At 55.9% G+C, this 13,659-nt stretch overlaps 1 protein-coding gene across 5 annotated transcripts in view; it reads right to left on the minus strand.

Annotated features, from left to right (window-relative positions):
• Nucleotides 1-914: 914 nt before the first annotated feature.
• ZBTB17 (zinc finger and BTB domain containing 17) overlaps nucleotides 915-13,659 on the minus strand; it is a 37,996-nt gene continuing 25,251 nt past the window's right edge. For 3 of the 5 annotated variants that reach the window (XM_073317224.2, XM_073317226.2, XM_073317225.2), the window contains exons 6-15: nucleotides 13,078-13,322; nucleotides 12,785-12,990; nucleotides 11,809-12,109; nucleotides 8,655-8,742; nucleotides 7,256-7,372; nucleotides 5,057-5,177; nucleotides 3,893-4,023; nucleotides 3,254-3,469; nucleotides 2,531-2,620; nucleotides 915-1,447 (exon numbers count right to left, since the gene is read on the minus strand). In XM_073317224.2, coding sequence (XP_073173325.2) covers nucleotides 1,182-1,447; nucleotides 2,531-2,620; nucleotides 3,254-3,469; nucleotides 3,893-4,023; nucleotides 5,057-5,177; nucleotides 7,256-7,372; nucleotides 8,655-8,742; nucleotides 11,809-12,109; nucleotides 12,785-12,990; nucleotides 13,078-13,322 — 1,781 coding nt within the window. In that variant the 3' untranslated portion in view covers nucleotides 915-1,181. The remainder of the gene's footprint in view (nucleotides 1,448-2,530; nucleotides 2,621-3,253; nucleotides 3,470-3,892; nucleotides 4,024-5,056; nucleotides 5,178-7,255; nucleotides 7,373-8,654; nucleotides 8,743-11,808; nucleotides 12,110-12,784; nucleotides 12,991-13,077; nucleotides 13,323-13,659) is intronic. The other 2 variants (XM_073317227.2, XM_073317228.2) reach the window with 2 other exon arrangements.

Consider the following 13,659-nt stretch of genomic DNA (forward strand, 5'->3'; position numbering starts at 1 on the left):
CATTCCATGAATTAGCTCAGCCCCCCGCATTTAACTGCCTTGTGATCAGCCCTCCCTGCCCTGCCCGAGGCCCAGTTTGTAGGGCCAGTGACCCACAGGTACAAATCACCGAGGGATGATGTGGAATCCCCATCACTGGAGGGTTTTCAGAACAGGAAAGCAAACCCCAGTCAGGGATGGGCTAGATCAGTGGTTCTCAACCCACAGCCTGCAGGTGGCCCAATCAGCACACAGTTGTGGCCCATGTGACATCCTCAGGGCCATACAAATAGTATATATATTGTGTGGATGCGGCTCACATAACACACAGAGGGTTGTATGTGTGGCCCACAATGGTAAAGATGTTGAGAACCACTGGTCTAGAGGATACTTGTCCCGCAGCAGTGCAGGGGCTGGACTAGATGGCCTATCGAGGTCCCTCCCAGCCCCACATTTCTATGATTCTAAGGCGCAGCAGCAGGGGCTCCCCTAGACGGCCCTTCGATCCGGATGGGCCTGAAACTGGCTCCATGGGAGGTGTCAAAACATCGAATGAGCTTGTGGGCAGCAGATGGGGATGAAGTTTTGTCTGGCCAGCATCTTCTCGGGCTGTGCAAGCTTCTCTCAGCCCAGCTATGCTGCAGTGAAGCTGGGCCAACTCTAGCCACCCGAGCAGAGAGCTTTTTCTACAGTTCTCACCCTACAATCCCCCTTTGTTGGGCCAGAAACACCCAGTAACATCCGGCAGTCTCAGGAGGGTAGCATGGCCCCTGGCCACAGCACATGGCTCAGCCCCGGGCCACGGGCTTCGCCCGAGACTGGAAGCAGAAGTGTAGCTCTGCAGCTGGCCCTAAGTGCTCGGGGAGGTTTGAGTGCAAAAGGCAGAAAGCAGAGACGGCACCAATCGGCCGGGGAGGGGGGTCGGTTTTAAATAGGATTTAGAAAATAATGGATTTATTTTTCTCTAGATATTACACAACTTAGTGCGGATTCTCTCATTACAGAAATACATTTTTTACATCATTCCATGGATCTGTCTTTAAATAACTGGTCAGGACGTGTCCAGCAGCTGACTCAGCAGCGCCCCCATGTGCGCTCCTGCTTCTTTTTCAGACCATTAGTAGCCAAATGCTGTAGCATGATCGGTCTCCTCTCCTGGTCCCCACTCCCAGGGGCGTCCTGACTGGCCCGGTGCTGCTGATTCACTCTGCAGGGTTCTGGCACTCCTCAGCCATGGGGGTCTGCACCTCCGCCCCATCACGGGCTCGGAAGAGCAGCTCCCCTGACTGAATCACTTGCTCAGCCTGCCACGTGGTGGCGGCTCCGTACTGCTGGTAAAAGTCCGTGTCTGCCTGGAACATCACCAGGGCCTGCGCCGTGTGGATCCGCACGTGCTGGGCCAGGCTGTTGGCATCCAGGAACTTCTCCCCACACGAGTCGCAGGCGTAGAGGATCTGGGTGTTGGGGTCTGTAACGAAGGGGGGAAGTGACTCACCCAAAGGCCGTGCAGACGGACAGATGCCCTGGGAGCTAGGGCTGGGACCCTGCCCCTGCTCACACACAGCATGACCCTCTCACGAAGAAATCCACCCACCGGGGGAACAGTCCCCATCCAGGGAGTGCAGGAGGGACCCAAAGGGCTGAGTTCTTTACACACTAGCACGGCCATAGCCCTGGAAATCTCCAGGGAACCACCCTGCCCGGTCCCCAGGGGATGGGCTAAACAGTTAGCAGGGATGGAAGGACTGAGGAGAGTGTTCAAATCCAGCCAACCAGAGGCCAGGGTTCCCCACGAGCCCTTGACAGCAGGAGTGCTGCATTGCTTGCCCCCCCTACCCCGCAACTGTTAAAAACACTGTGAGGATCCCGTGCAGCCCAAGGTGTTGCCCAGCCTCCATCACCATCAAGCCTAGACTCCAAGGGCAGAAGGCGCCAACTTGCTCTGCTCTGGACCCCATCCCCATGGGCCCAGCAGACAGGAGAGTGGAGAACCCTGAGTCTTCTGATCCTTTAACGGCCCGCGTGGGGCTCTGTGTCACCCCAGATCTGCAAACAGCTGCCTTCACTTTGCTGAGCTCAGCGGGGAAATAACTGCGGCTGCCTCCTGGTGCGAGCGGGGCCAGCAGAGAGGGGCTGGAGACATGAGGCGCAGGCAGAAGGATGTTGCAGAGGGATCAGGCATCTCTGTGCTGGAGCATTAAGCCCTGCATCAGTGAGAACGGCTGCAACGCCAAGCTGCGAGGACCTGCTCCGAGAACAAAGGGAGCCCTGCAAACCCCTGCAGTGAGTCAGCCCAGAGGCTCCCGGCCAGCGTGGGGAGGGTGCATTGACGGACGCTCCCCAAACGTATGGGCTGCTCCTAGAACGCCACTAGACCACTGGAGTTCAGTATCTCCTCTCTGGGACTGAAGCAGGTCCCAGGTTTGCTCCCCTTGGAACAATCGGTACGTGGCCGTGAAATGCCCCCTATAGGCTCAGGAGTGGGAAGCCCCCATGTGCACAGACTGGCGTCTCCCCTCCCCCAGAACGCAGCCCTTCAGCTGCTCCTCACCTGCTTCCTGCACCTGCTTCACAGCCTTGGTTATCTCTGCCTTAAGTGCTTCGGTCTCGTCTGCCGTCACGGCGGCTGTCACGGGGACCACTGCAGTTTGAGGAGGGGAGAAGGAGGGTGATTTGGCTTGAATGAACCTCGGTGCTCAGCCACCCCCTTCTCCAGCCAGGCTGCCGGCTGATCTAGCTCAAGAGCCCACGTGGGGCCCACAGGTACAGTCCAGTCCCTGCCAGTCCAGTCCCTGCCAGTCCAGTCCCCTGTTCCATGCAGGTGCTGGCGGAAGGGGACAGCTCCACCGGCCTAGAGAGCAGGGACAGCTGGTTCAGCAGCAGGGCGGGTGTCCCACCCCATGCCAACGAGCATGGAGCCAGCCCTAGGAGCAAGAGCGGCACTCCCTCGGCAGGCGGTTCTGACTTTGGCTGCTGCTGAGCCTGCCAACAGGTGGGCAGTTAGTGCCAATGCGGGGCGTGAATTGGCCAAAGGACCTACAGGGCAGCCGAGCTGTGTTCAGATGGTAACGACCCCCAGCCATGCTCCACAGCGCAGCAGACTTGACCCAGAGACCGAGAAGGGGAAGGGCCCTGGGACCCCAGGGGGAGGCGAGATCCTCGGAGAGCCGTAGCTAGGTTTCCCTTTGGTGCAGCAGGCCCCTCCCGCCCCACACCCAGTGCAGGGAGGGTGGCTCCCGCTCTGCTAACAGTGCAGGGAGACTCCCAGGCTCACCTGTCAGCTGCGTGACCGCCGTGGCTGCCAGCGCCTCCGTGGCCAAAGTGACCATGTCGTCTGAGGCCACGGTGACGATGTTGACCTCGTCGCCTTCCTCCGGCTCCAGGATCTTGATGCCGGCCTTGCCCTGGTGCACGGTTTTCACGTGGGAGCGCAGGTTGTCCACGCGGTTGAAGCCGCGGCCACACTTGTCGCAGAGGAATGGCTTCTCTCCTGCACGGAACCAAGCCCCGGCCTGGGTTAACTCTGCAGGGAAACGCTACAGGAGCGGGGAGCGGAGATGGCTCAGGGGCAGGGCCAGGGAGTCGGTCACAGCCTGTTGGATGGACGCCCAGGTCGTTTCAAGAGCACAGAATAATCAAGACCCCAAACATGGGTGAGGAACAGGACTGCCAGGATCCCCCTCCCCACCCTCTCCCAACCCAGCGTGTGCCTGGCTCTGACCCATGGTATCTCCCCGTGGCTGTGCAGGGGCAGAGCTGCTAATGAGTGGGACATGATTCTTTTCCAGTCGGGTCGCAAGCAGGTGCCCGGCAAGAAGGGCCTTCTCCCCATGGGTTTTCCAGGTTGCGGGGCCCAGCAGTTTCCAGGTGGGTGAAGAAGCTGTGTCTGCCGGAAGGGGGAGGTGGGACCCACCGGTGTGGATGATGATGTGCTTGGAGAGGTCGCCCACATTCACAAAGGCCTTGTTGCACACGTTGCATTTGTGTGGTCGGATGTTGTCGTGGTGACGGATGTGGTTGGCCAGCTGACTGGACTGGACGAACCTAGTGGGGAGGAAGGGGGAGGCCATTAGTGGGGAGCCGAGGGAGCTGGGTGCAGTCCTAGGACCCCAGCACAGAGATCAGTCTGACGCATGGGCCTCCCCTGAAAGCAGAGAGAAGGCCTGGTTCAGAGCCTACAGCCTCTTCACTGAGCTGACCCAGTGCAGCCTGCAACGGCTGGGAGCATGCGGCAGGTGGGCACCTTGTGCCCCCAGGTTCCCATCGCCAGCCCTGCCCCTTTAAACCGGAAAGAGACGGGATAAGCTCACATGCTCGGCTCCCATCAAATGGCCCCCGAATGCGGAGCCTCATCGTAACAATCCCCAGCCCTGGACAGAGAATCATTCTGACAACATGCAGTCAAGCATAGGCCAGGCCAAGAAATGGCAAAATCACACCCCCTCACCCCGCACTTTGTCCAGTGCCAAGTGGCGCACGTCCTGGCACAAGCAGAGATGGGCCTGGACTGTGCTCTGAAGGTTAGTCCCTCGGAGCTAAGAGCCCCACTGAGAACCCTTCGCCTGCGTCCCCTGCCATGTGCAGCCCAACCCCGCAGCTGATCTCAGGACCAAGGGGTACCAGCGAGGCTGAGAGGAGACCAGCTCCCAGAGAACCAGGGCCCAACCATAGAGCTCTGATCTCCCCCACTGCGGGCACCCCCTGGGAATGGAAGCAGTCCCTTGGCACCAGGCTGGCAGACCCCTCCCATCCTCAGCTGGGCACAACAACCCTTGTGCTTCACTGGCGATTCCCCAGACTAGTCTGGCGCTCACCCCGCTCCTCCCCAGGACCATAAGGGAAAGAAAGCGCCAAACCAACGAAAGCAACTGTTCCTCTGCCAGGCCGGAGCTAGATCCTGTGCAGCGGGCGAGGTGCCCAGGCTGCAGGGAAGCAGGAGCACACGTGGGTAGCAGGGGATCCCCACGGGGCGGCAAGAATTGAGCCCCATTGCTGTATTTGCTGGGCTAAGATCCAGGGCTGCCTGGGAGGGAGGCGGGGCCCAGCCAGGAGCCTGGGAAGGGGGGCGGGGCCTCACCTCTTGCCGCAGCGCTCACACACGTAGGGTTTCTCTCCGGTGTGCTGGCGCACGTGGGCGATGAGGGAGCTGGCCTGCGTGAAGGCCTTGCCACAGATCAGGCACTGGCAGGGCTTCTCGCCTGGGGAGAAACGGGGAGAGCTCACACAGCTCAGCAGCCAGACGCAGCAGCCCCCAACCCCACCCATGCCTACAGCCAGTGGGGTGCCACCCCATCCAGCTGCCCCACACATGGCCATAGGGGCAGCGGTCTAGAGATCCTGAGGGCTCTGCTGCTTCAGGCCTTTCCCAAGCTGGTGGAAAGAGGCAGCTCACTTGACCCCTTGGGGCCTGAAATGAAGAGCTCTGGGATGGACGGACATGGGCGCTTCACACGTGCTTGGGAGGCCCAAAGGGACACATGAGCCGCTCCGAGGAGCCGACTCTCATTCAGACATGGCACAACATAAGAATAGCCAGACTGGGTCAAACCCAAGGTCCATCTAGCCCAGTGTCCTGTCTACCGACAGTGGCCAAGGCCAGGTGCCCCAGAGGGAATGAACAGAACAGATAATCATCAAGTGATCCATCCCCTGTCACCCATTCCCAGCTTCTGGCAAAAAGAGCCTAGGGGCATCTCTGCCCATCCTGGTTAATAGCCATTGATGGACCTATCCTCCATGAACTTATCTAGTGCTTTTTTGAACCCTGTTATAGTCTTGGCCTTCACAACATCCTCTGGCAATGAGTTCAACAGATCGACTGTGCGTTGTGTGAAACAATACTTCCTTTTGTCTGTTTTAAACCTGCTGTCTCTTAATTTCATTGGGTGACCCCTACTTCTTGTGTTATGAGAGTGGGTAAATAACACTTCCTGATTCGCTTTTTCCACTCCAGTCATGATTTTATAGGCCTCAATCAACTCCCCGCTTAGTCCTCTCTTGTCCAAGCTGAAAAGTCCCCGTCTTTTTACTCTCCCCTCACACGGAAGCTGTTCCACACCCTGAATCATTTCTGTTGCCCTTCTCAGAACCTTTTCCAATTCTAATATCTCTGTTTGGAGATCTACACGCAGTATTCCAGATGTGGGCATGCTATGGATTTATACAGAGGCAATATGATATTTTTTGTCTTATTATCTATCCCTTTCCTAATGTTTCCTAATAATCTGTTTGCTTTTTTGACGGCCGCTGCACAGTGAGTGGATGTTTTCGGAAACTATCCACGATGACTCCGAGATCTCTTTCCTGAGTGGGAACAGCTAATTCAGACTCCATCATTTTATATGTATGGTTGGGATGATGTTTTCCAATGTGCATTACTTTGCATTTATCAACACTGAATTTAATCTGCCATTTTGTCACCCAGTTTTGTGAGATCCCTTCGTAACTCCTCGCAGTCTGCTCTGGACTTAATTATCTGGAGTCATTTTAACGAGCTAAAGGAATGGGCCAGTGTATGGCAGGAGGGGGATAAAGAGGAGACCATGTCTCAGACCAGGCCCTCGGCATGTCTGTCACAACAGCACTGTTCCGTTGCTCATCAGCAGTGTGTCATTACTACGGTCACACTGAGCACATCGGCTTCTTATGCCACTTGCTTGACCCCGGGCAGCCACCAGTCTGTGCTCTGGTGAGTTACAGCCTGGCTGGGCAGGTCGGCTCTATGCTCTCCCAAATAGAGCTCTGGCACCAAAATGGGGTGAGTGTCAGAGACCCCAAGAATCCACCAGAGACTTCGCTTTTGCTGTTGATTTTACACGGAGAGCGCCCAGATACTGCGATGATGGGCAGCAGACCAGGTCTCCGAAGGACCCGGGCCTGGGTGTCCCACTACACTGGGGTACGCCGAGTACATACGTATGCTCTGGAATCCCGGGAGGGGGTAGCACAGGCCCCTGGGCGTGGGGCGGGAGGGGGAGTGTTCTGAAGGGCTGGAAACACACAGCTGTTGTGTTTGTGCACACAGGAGACCCCACTGTTTGTTGCACAACAGACACGCGAAACCAAAGCCTCTTGGCAGCTACTGCTGGCACTTGGCAGAGGTCAGAGAGGAACGTGGCCCTGCAAAGTCAGCCCGGCCCCAGTCCTGCTTCTTGCTTTGCTTCCCACCAGCCCCTGCTGTCTCATCGGCAGAGCTGGAGCTAAGTCTAGCCCCCGGAGCAAGAGGATGGGGGTCTCGGGGCCTGGTCTCTCGCTGGCCCAGGCTGGGGTTCCCTACCTGTGTGAATGCGAACGTGCCGCTGCAGGGCCCCAGGGTCTGCAAACTGCCTCTGGCAATGCACACACACGTACGGCTTCTCTCCACTGTGGATCCGCAGGTGCCTCTTCAAGTTCCCTTGGAGGACCAGACAAGAGGGAGTCAGTAGCCCAGAGGGCTCTGCGTGCATGAGCGCTCCCCCCACCCCCTCCAGACTGGCTCACTCGGTATGTGCTCAGCCGGTGAGAAATCCTCTTGCTCCACGCCCACGGGCCCAGCTAGCAGCTGGCACCAAACGAGAGCGGGCACTTTCCATGGCCTCATGCCTCCTTAGCTTTCCATTTCTGCTGAGGCCACAGGGACGGGTATTGTTCATAGAATCATAGAATATCAGGGTTGGAAGGAACCTCAGGAGGTCATCTAGTCCAACCCCCTGCTCAAAGCAGGACCAATCCCCGACTAAATCATCCCAGCCAGGGCTTTGTTCAGTTACTGAGTGCAACATTCGGGGAGGCCCCGGGATTTCTAGCCTGTTTCACAAATACACACTGGCTAGTGTGCTCTCAGCCACACTCAATGCAGCAGGAAGCGAGGGATCCATGTTATGCCATGAGGGGTGCTTTGTGTTGGCAAACAGCAATCCAGGGCGGCAGAAATGGCTCAGATCAAGAAGTGACTCCCACTGCCTGACCCTAGCAGTGGCTTTAGAGGATTTTAGATTTAACTCCCCCACTGTATTAAATGCTAATGGGCAGCGTTGTCAGCTCTCAGGTTGGCAGCACAGGTCTCGCCATATTTGGTGTTCTTCTTAAAGCCCCAGCTCCTGGAGTCAGGTGATTACACAAGAATCTCAGCTTCCATTTTAAAAACCAGAAATTTTCTAGCCTTCATGGCTACAGAGAAAAGCCTGGAGCTCTGACCCCTAAAGGCTCAGACACCTGAGGGCAAACCACCACCACAATTTCATTATTTATTTCTGTTTAAATCATGCATGTCTTAAGCCCAACTCATGATCTTTTGGGGCCTGACTCATGATCCTTGAAGTCTTGGGGCTGATGATAGTGAATAGGGTACCAGCTGTCCCTCTGCCACCTTACAAGGGAGCTAGGCTTGCTTCTAGCAGTGCCAGAAGTTCCTTTTGCTAACCTAAGCAGTGCTTTCTTTCCAAGCAGGGGGTGCCCCTGGGAAATCTTGACCTCAAGGATGCTGCGCCCATGCTGAGTATCTGGTGTCTCACTGAGTGTCTCTGAGGTCTGGTGTCTCACTGAGGAGTAGCTCACCCCACCCCTAATGCTTCTTCCCAAGCCAGCCTAAGCATGCAAAGCCGCGGCCTCTACTCTAGGTGGCGCTGTCTGCAAATGCCAGGAGACAGCCAAGCGTGAACACGCTTGTACCCAACCACCTGTGCCCCATATGGTACCTGACGTGGTGAACTGCTTGCCGCATTCCCGGCACTTCAGTGGCCCGTCCGCGATGTGAATCTTCAAGTGCGCCTTTAAATTCCCCACCTGCAGGAAGACAAAACAGCTCCTTTGAGCCTTGCTGCCCTCTGGGAACAGAGGGATTGCTGTGGGCAGCCCCGTGTACATTAGAAGCACGTAGGTGGGCAGCATTTAGGGTTGCCAACTTTCTAATCACACAAAACCGAACACCCTTTCCCCCTGCCCTGCCCCTTCCCAGAGGCCCTGCCTTTGCCCCACCCTTTCCCTAAGGCCCCGCCTCCAGCTCACTCCATCTCCCCTCCCTCTGTCACTCACTCTCCCGCACCCTCTCCCCCACTCACTTTCACCAGGCTGGTTCAGAGGGTTGAAGTGCAGGGATGTGGGGGTGGGGGGCGCTTAGGGCTCTAGCTGGGGGTGCAGAATTTGGAGTGGGGCCGGAGATGAGGGCTTTGGGGTGCAGGAGGGGACTCAGGGCTGGGGACGGGGGTTGAGGTGCAGGCTCCAGCTAGGGGTGTAGACTCTGGGGTGGGGCCAGGGATGAGGGGTTTGGGGTACAGGAGGGGACTCAGGCGTGGGGTAGAGGGTTGGGGTGCGGGTTCTGGCTGGGGATGCAGATTCCGGCTGGGGGTTTGGGTTCTGGAGTGGGACCGGGGATGAGCGGTTTGGGGTGCAGGAGGGGGCTCTGGGCTGGGGCAGGGGGTTGGGATGTGGGCTCCGGGAGGGAGTTTGGGTGCGGGTTCCAAGCTAGGGTAGGGAGTTGGGGTGTGAGAGGGGTGCGTGTTCTGGCCAGGTGGAGCTTACCTCAGGTCGTTCCCGGAAGTGACCGCCATGTCCGGTTCCTAGACAGGGGGCCAGGGAACTAGACACCACCCCCTCAGCTCCCATTGGCTGTAGTTCCTGGCCAGTGGGAGCTACGGAGCCTCCCTGGCCCCTGCGCCTAGGAGTTGGACACGCCAGCCACTTCCGGAAGCCACGCGGAATCAGGGCAGGCAGGGAGCCTGCTTTAGCCCCACTGCGCCGCCAACCGGACTTTCAATGGCCCGGTCAGCGGTGCTGATAGGAGCTGCCAGAGTCCCTTTTTGACTGGGCATTCTGGTCAAAAACCAGACGCCTGGTGACCCTAGCAGCACTGCAGTGACAATGTTAGCGTAGCACAGACGTGTGAAATCTGTTAATCCGCCACTGCTTCGTCCTGGGTTCGTGCTGCATACTCGTGGCAAACCGGCATTCGTGCTGTACCCAAATCTGGCCTTGGGGTTCAGGTGCTGGACCGGGGGCATAGGTTGGAGCGAGATGGAGAAAGGCAGAGGATGCAGCGTTTGCTGGAAACGATCCCATTGCTAGTCCTGACATACGACCGACCTGAGCAGGGGACTGGCTCCCTAGGAACACACTGGGTGCCCAGCACATCCAGCCCCACTCAGCACCTACCTAGAAGCTGAATCTTCACCTCCTGTACTCAGGAAACTCAAGGGCATGGTGAAGAGAACCTGATATCAAAGAGGACGCTGAAATATCAGCTCCATAATAAAATACCCCTGGAGGTCTGGTTAAGGTGTCCGCACAGCTGTGAGCCAGTGCAGCCCAGCAATCCAGCATTGCTACCTAGACCAAAGCCTGGCAAAGGTGCCCGCTTTGGTACGGTGCTTCCTTCACACAGACTTGGCAGGATATCAAGAACCATCATCCTGGTCCGAGAGGAAACATCAAGGGGCTGATTGTCTTTGGTTCTGGCTGAGCTCAGGCAGTCCGATGTCAAAACCAGAAGCCACCCAGGCACGGGGCACAAGCCTGTGTTGAAATCAGAAGCTGGCACCATAGAAAGAAAAGGAGTACTTGTGGCACCTTAGAGACTACAGCTCACTTCAGACCCCATAGCAAACAGGAGATGCAGCCCAGAGAGACCCATTTACCGCGATCGGCCTCCCTCCAGCGGCTCTGGATTCGAGGCTGGTGAATGCAACCCAACCAGCAACTTCTCTGGCAGACAGTGTTAGGATAAAGATATTCAGGCCTATCTGCAAAGGCCTGTACTTTAAGAATTTAGGTGTATTCTTATCACTTGGCTAGTTCTAGAAGTATAAAAGAAGAATCAAAATCACTGTCTGCTGGTGTAAGGGCCTTCTCTTACTGTGACAATCTCAGGCCCTGTTCTTAGGCTAAGGCCTTTGGCTAAGAGGCAGAGGCAGCCATAAGCTAGGAAGCGAACAGTCACATCCTCACATTCCAAACCAGTCACATTGAAATAAGGTGTTATTGGGCTGTTAGGCACTATCAGGACAGGATTGTATTCCTATCACCTCCAGAGAAAGGGAAGTGCCTAGAAAATGTAAAAGGAAACTTAGTTTGATAGCATCCTGTCTGGCAAGAACTCACTTATCAGTAGCTGGGATGTGAAATCCTCACTTCTGTATTGTTTTGTCATTATAGTTCCCACTTTGCTGTTGTTTGTCTATATAATCTCTGTCTGGTTCTGTGATTGTTCCTGTCTGCTGTATAATTAATTTTGCTGGGTGTAAACTAATTAAGGTGGTGGGATATAATTGGGTACATAATCATGTTACAATATGTTAGGATTGGTTAGTTAAATTTCAGGAACATGATTGGTTAAGGTATAGCAAAGCAGAACTCAAGTTTTACTATATAGTCTGCAGTCAATCAGGAATTAGGGGGGTGGGGGTGGGCATGTGGGTGAGGGAAATGGGAACAGGGAATGGGGGTAAGAAAATTGGAATCATGTTTTGCTAAAGGGGGAAATAGGAACAGGGAATGGGAGTAAGGAAGTTGGAATCATGTTTGGCTAAGGGCAGGAATGGGAACAGGGACACAGGTGTAAGGCTCTGTGGTGTCAGAGCTGGGAAGGAGGATACTAAGGAAGGAAACTGGAATCATGCTTGCTGGAAGTTCACCCCAATAAACATCAAATTGTTTGCACCTTTGGACTTCGGGTATTGTTGCTCTCTGTTCATGCGAGAAGGACCAGGGAAGTAAGTGGGTGAAGGAATAAGCCCCCTAACAGACAGAAGGACAAGCAAGTCTGTGGTGGGGGTGCTTGCTGCCCACAGGCGCTGGGGGTGCCCCTGGAGGTCCTGGCAAGCTGTCGGAGAAGCTCCCCAGCCACTGTCCACTCACCTGATTGAATTTCTTGTCACAGTGAGGACACTTGTGCTCCTTGTCTGTGTCGTGGGTCTCCAGGTGGCGCATCTTGGAGGTGGGATCGGAGAAGGAGCGCCCGCAGTAGTCACACTGGTAGGGCTTTTCCCCGCTGTGCACCAGCTGGTGCCGTTTGAGGTTGCCCGAGGTGGTGAAGAGCTTGCCGCAGTCGTCACACCGGTACTTGGCCTCTCCCGTATGCCGCTTCTTGTGCAGGTTCAGCAGGCTGATGAGCCGGTAGCTCTTGCCGCACTCTTCGCAGCCATAGGGTTTCAGAGGGCTGAAAGAGAGATTCAGAAGGGACTGAGGTACTCCACACGGCAGCCAGGTGACTTGTCTGTTCAGGACAGACTTTTCTGATCCTTCTCCTTTTGGCAGCTCTAAGATCAACTCTCACACAAGACACCTGCCTAGAGAGTCAACATAGGCATGTTCTGGAATACCTCCCTGCATCAAGACGTCAGCACCAGAGACTAGGACTCCAGTGGGCAGTAATGGGTGAGCTCTGCTGTAGCCAGGCAGCAGAGATGGATTGTTCCCTGGGTCAAAGAGACTTCACCCCTTTAGAAGCATTATAGTGAGCCGGGGCGAAAGCAGGCAGAGGAAGAATTAGACAGTGCATCAACCTGGCTGAGCGGAGTTCACTCCGTTAGCAGCCCCTCACTCCACCTACTAAGCCCTTTCAACCTCCCAGCTGCTGGCACGCAGTGATGGGATCTGCAGCCCGTCCAGGCATCCCCAAGCTAGGGTGAATCTAGCTAACTTGATAAAAATAAAAGTGAGAATGCAGCAGTGCAGGCTGCCCAGCCAGTACGTATGTGGGGGGCATCAGGTGGGCTTGGGCAGCCCACAGCACACTTCTGTTTTCATTGAGCTAGCTAGATTAAAGCTAGCACGGGTACGTCTACATGAGCTGCAGCTCACACACCTGGCTGCAGTGCAGGCCGGCACTGACCTCAGCTGCAGCGAAGAGCAGGCGCTCACTGGCACGTTGTTCTTGGTTGGCAGCAAGCCGTACCTGTGTGTCTTCTCGTGGGCTTTGCAGGCCGCCGGGTCGGAGAACGCTTTGTTACATTCCCTGCAAGAAAAAGGCTTTTCTCCGGTGTGGATCCGGATGTGCCGCTTGAAGTTACCGGTGTGCGTGAATTCCTTTCCGCAGTCCTATGGACAAAGACACACGAAGTAAAGAACCAGCCCCGCAGTGGTCCAGGGGAACTAAGGCCCCGGAGGAAGCTGCTCTGGCCTTACCTCACACTTGTGAGTCACCGAGCCGTAGGCTTTCGACTCAGTCCTGTCGCTGTAGGTGCCTGATCGCAGCAGCCTGGCTTCCCCGGAGTTCTCCTGCCCGGAGTCTGTGCCCCCTGACTCGTTATCCTCGGGATTGTCTCCGTTTTCCAACCGTGGTTTCTCTTCCTCTGAGATTTTGGCTTCCTCCTCTTCCTCCGCTGTCATCTCCTCCTCTTCCTCCTTCCCTTCCAGCTCCACCTCCATTTCTGCAGGTTTAGGAGACAGAGGGATGCTGAAAACCAGGAATAAAAGGTGGGAGACAAAAATTCGACTGCGGCATTGCACATGGTTCATAAAACAAGCCTGGACACTTGGGAGACAAAGACCCTGGTGTGAGAGCTGGTTGGAAAAGGGAGTTACACCCCCAGGGGACATTTTGAGTTTTTGGCAGAAACAAAAAATCAAAACCTGAATTTTTTCGGCTGAAAACCAAAAAAGTTTGGAATCTGACAGGCAGCCACAGCGCTGCAGGCTTCCAGTCTCCTCGAGATGCCAGGCTCCTGGTTTAGACTCCGTCTGCCATGCTGGGCCACAGCCCCTGCC

This window comes from Lepidochelys kempii, chromosome 18 (assembly GCF_965140285.1).
Source record: "Lepidochelys kempii isolate rLepKem1 chromosome 18, rLepKem1.hap1, whole genome shotgun sequence".
NCBI lineage: Eukaryota > Metazoa > Chordata > Testudines > Cheloniidae > Lepidochelys > Lepidochelys kempii.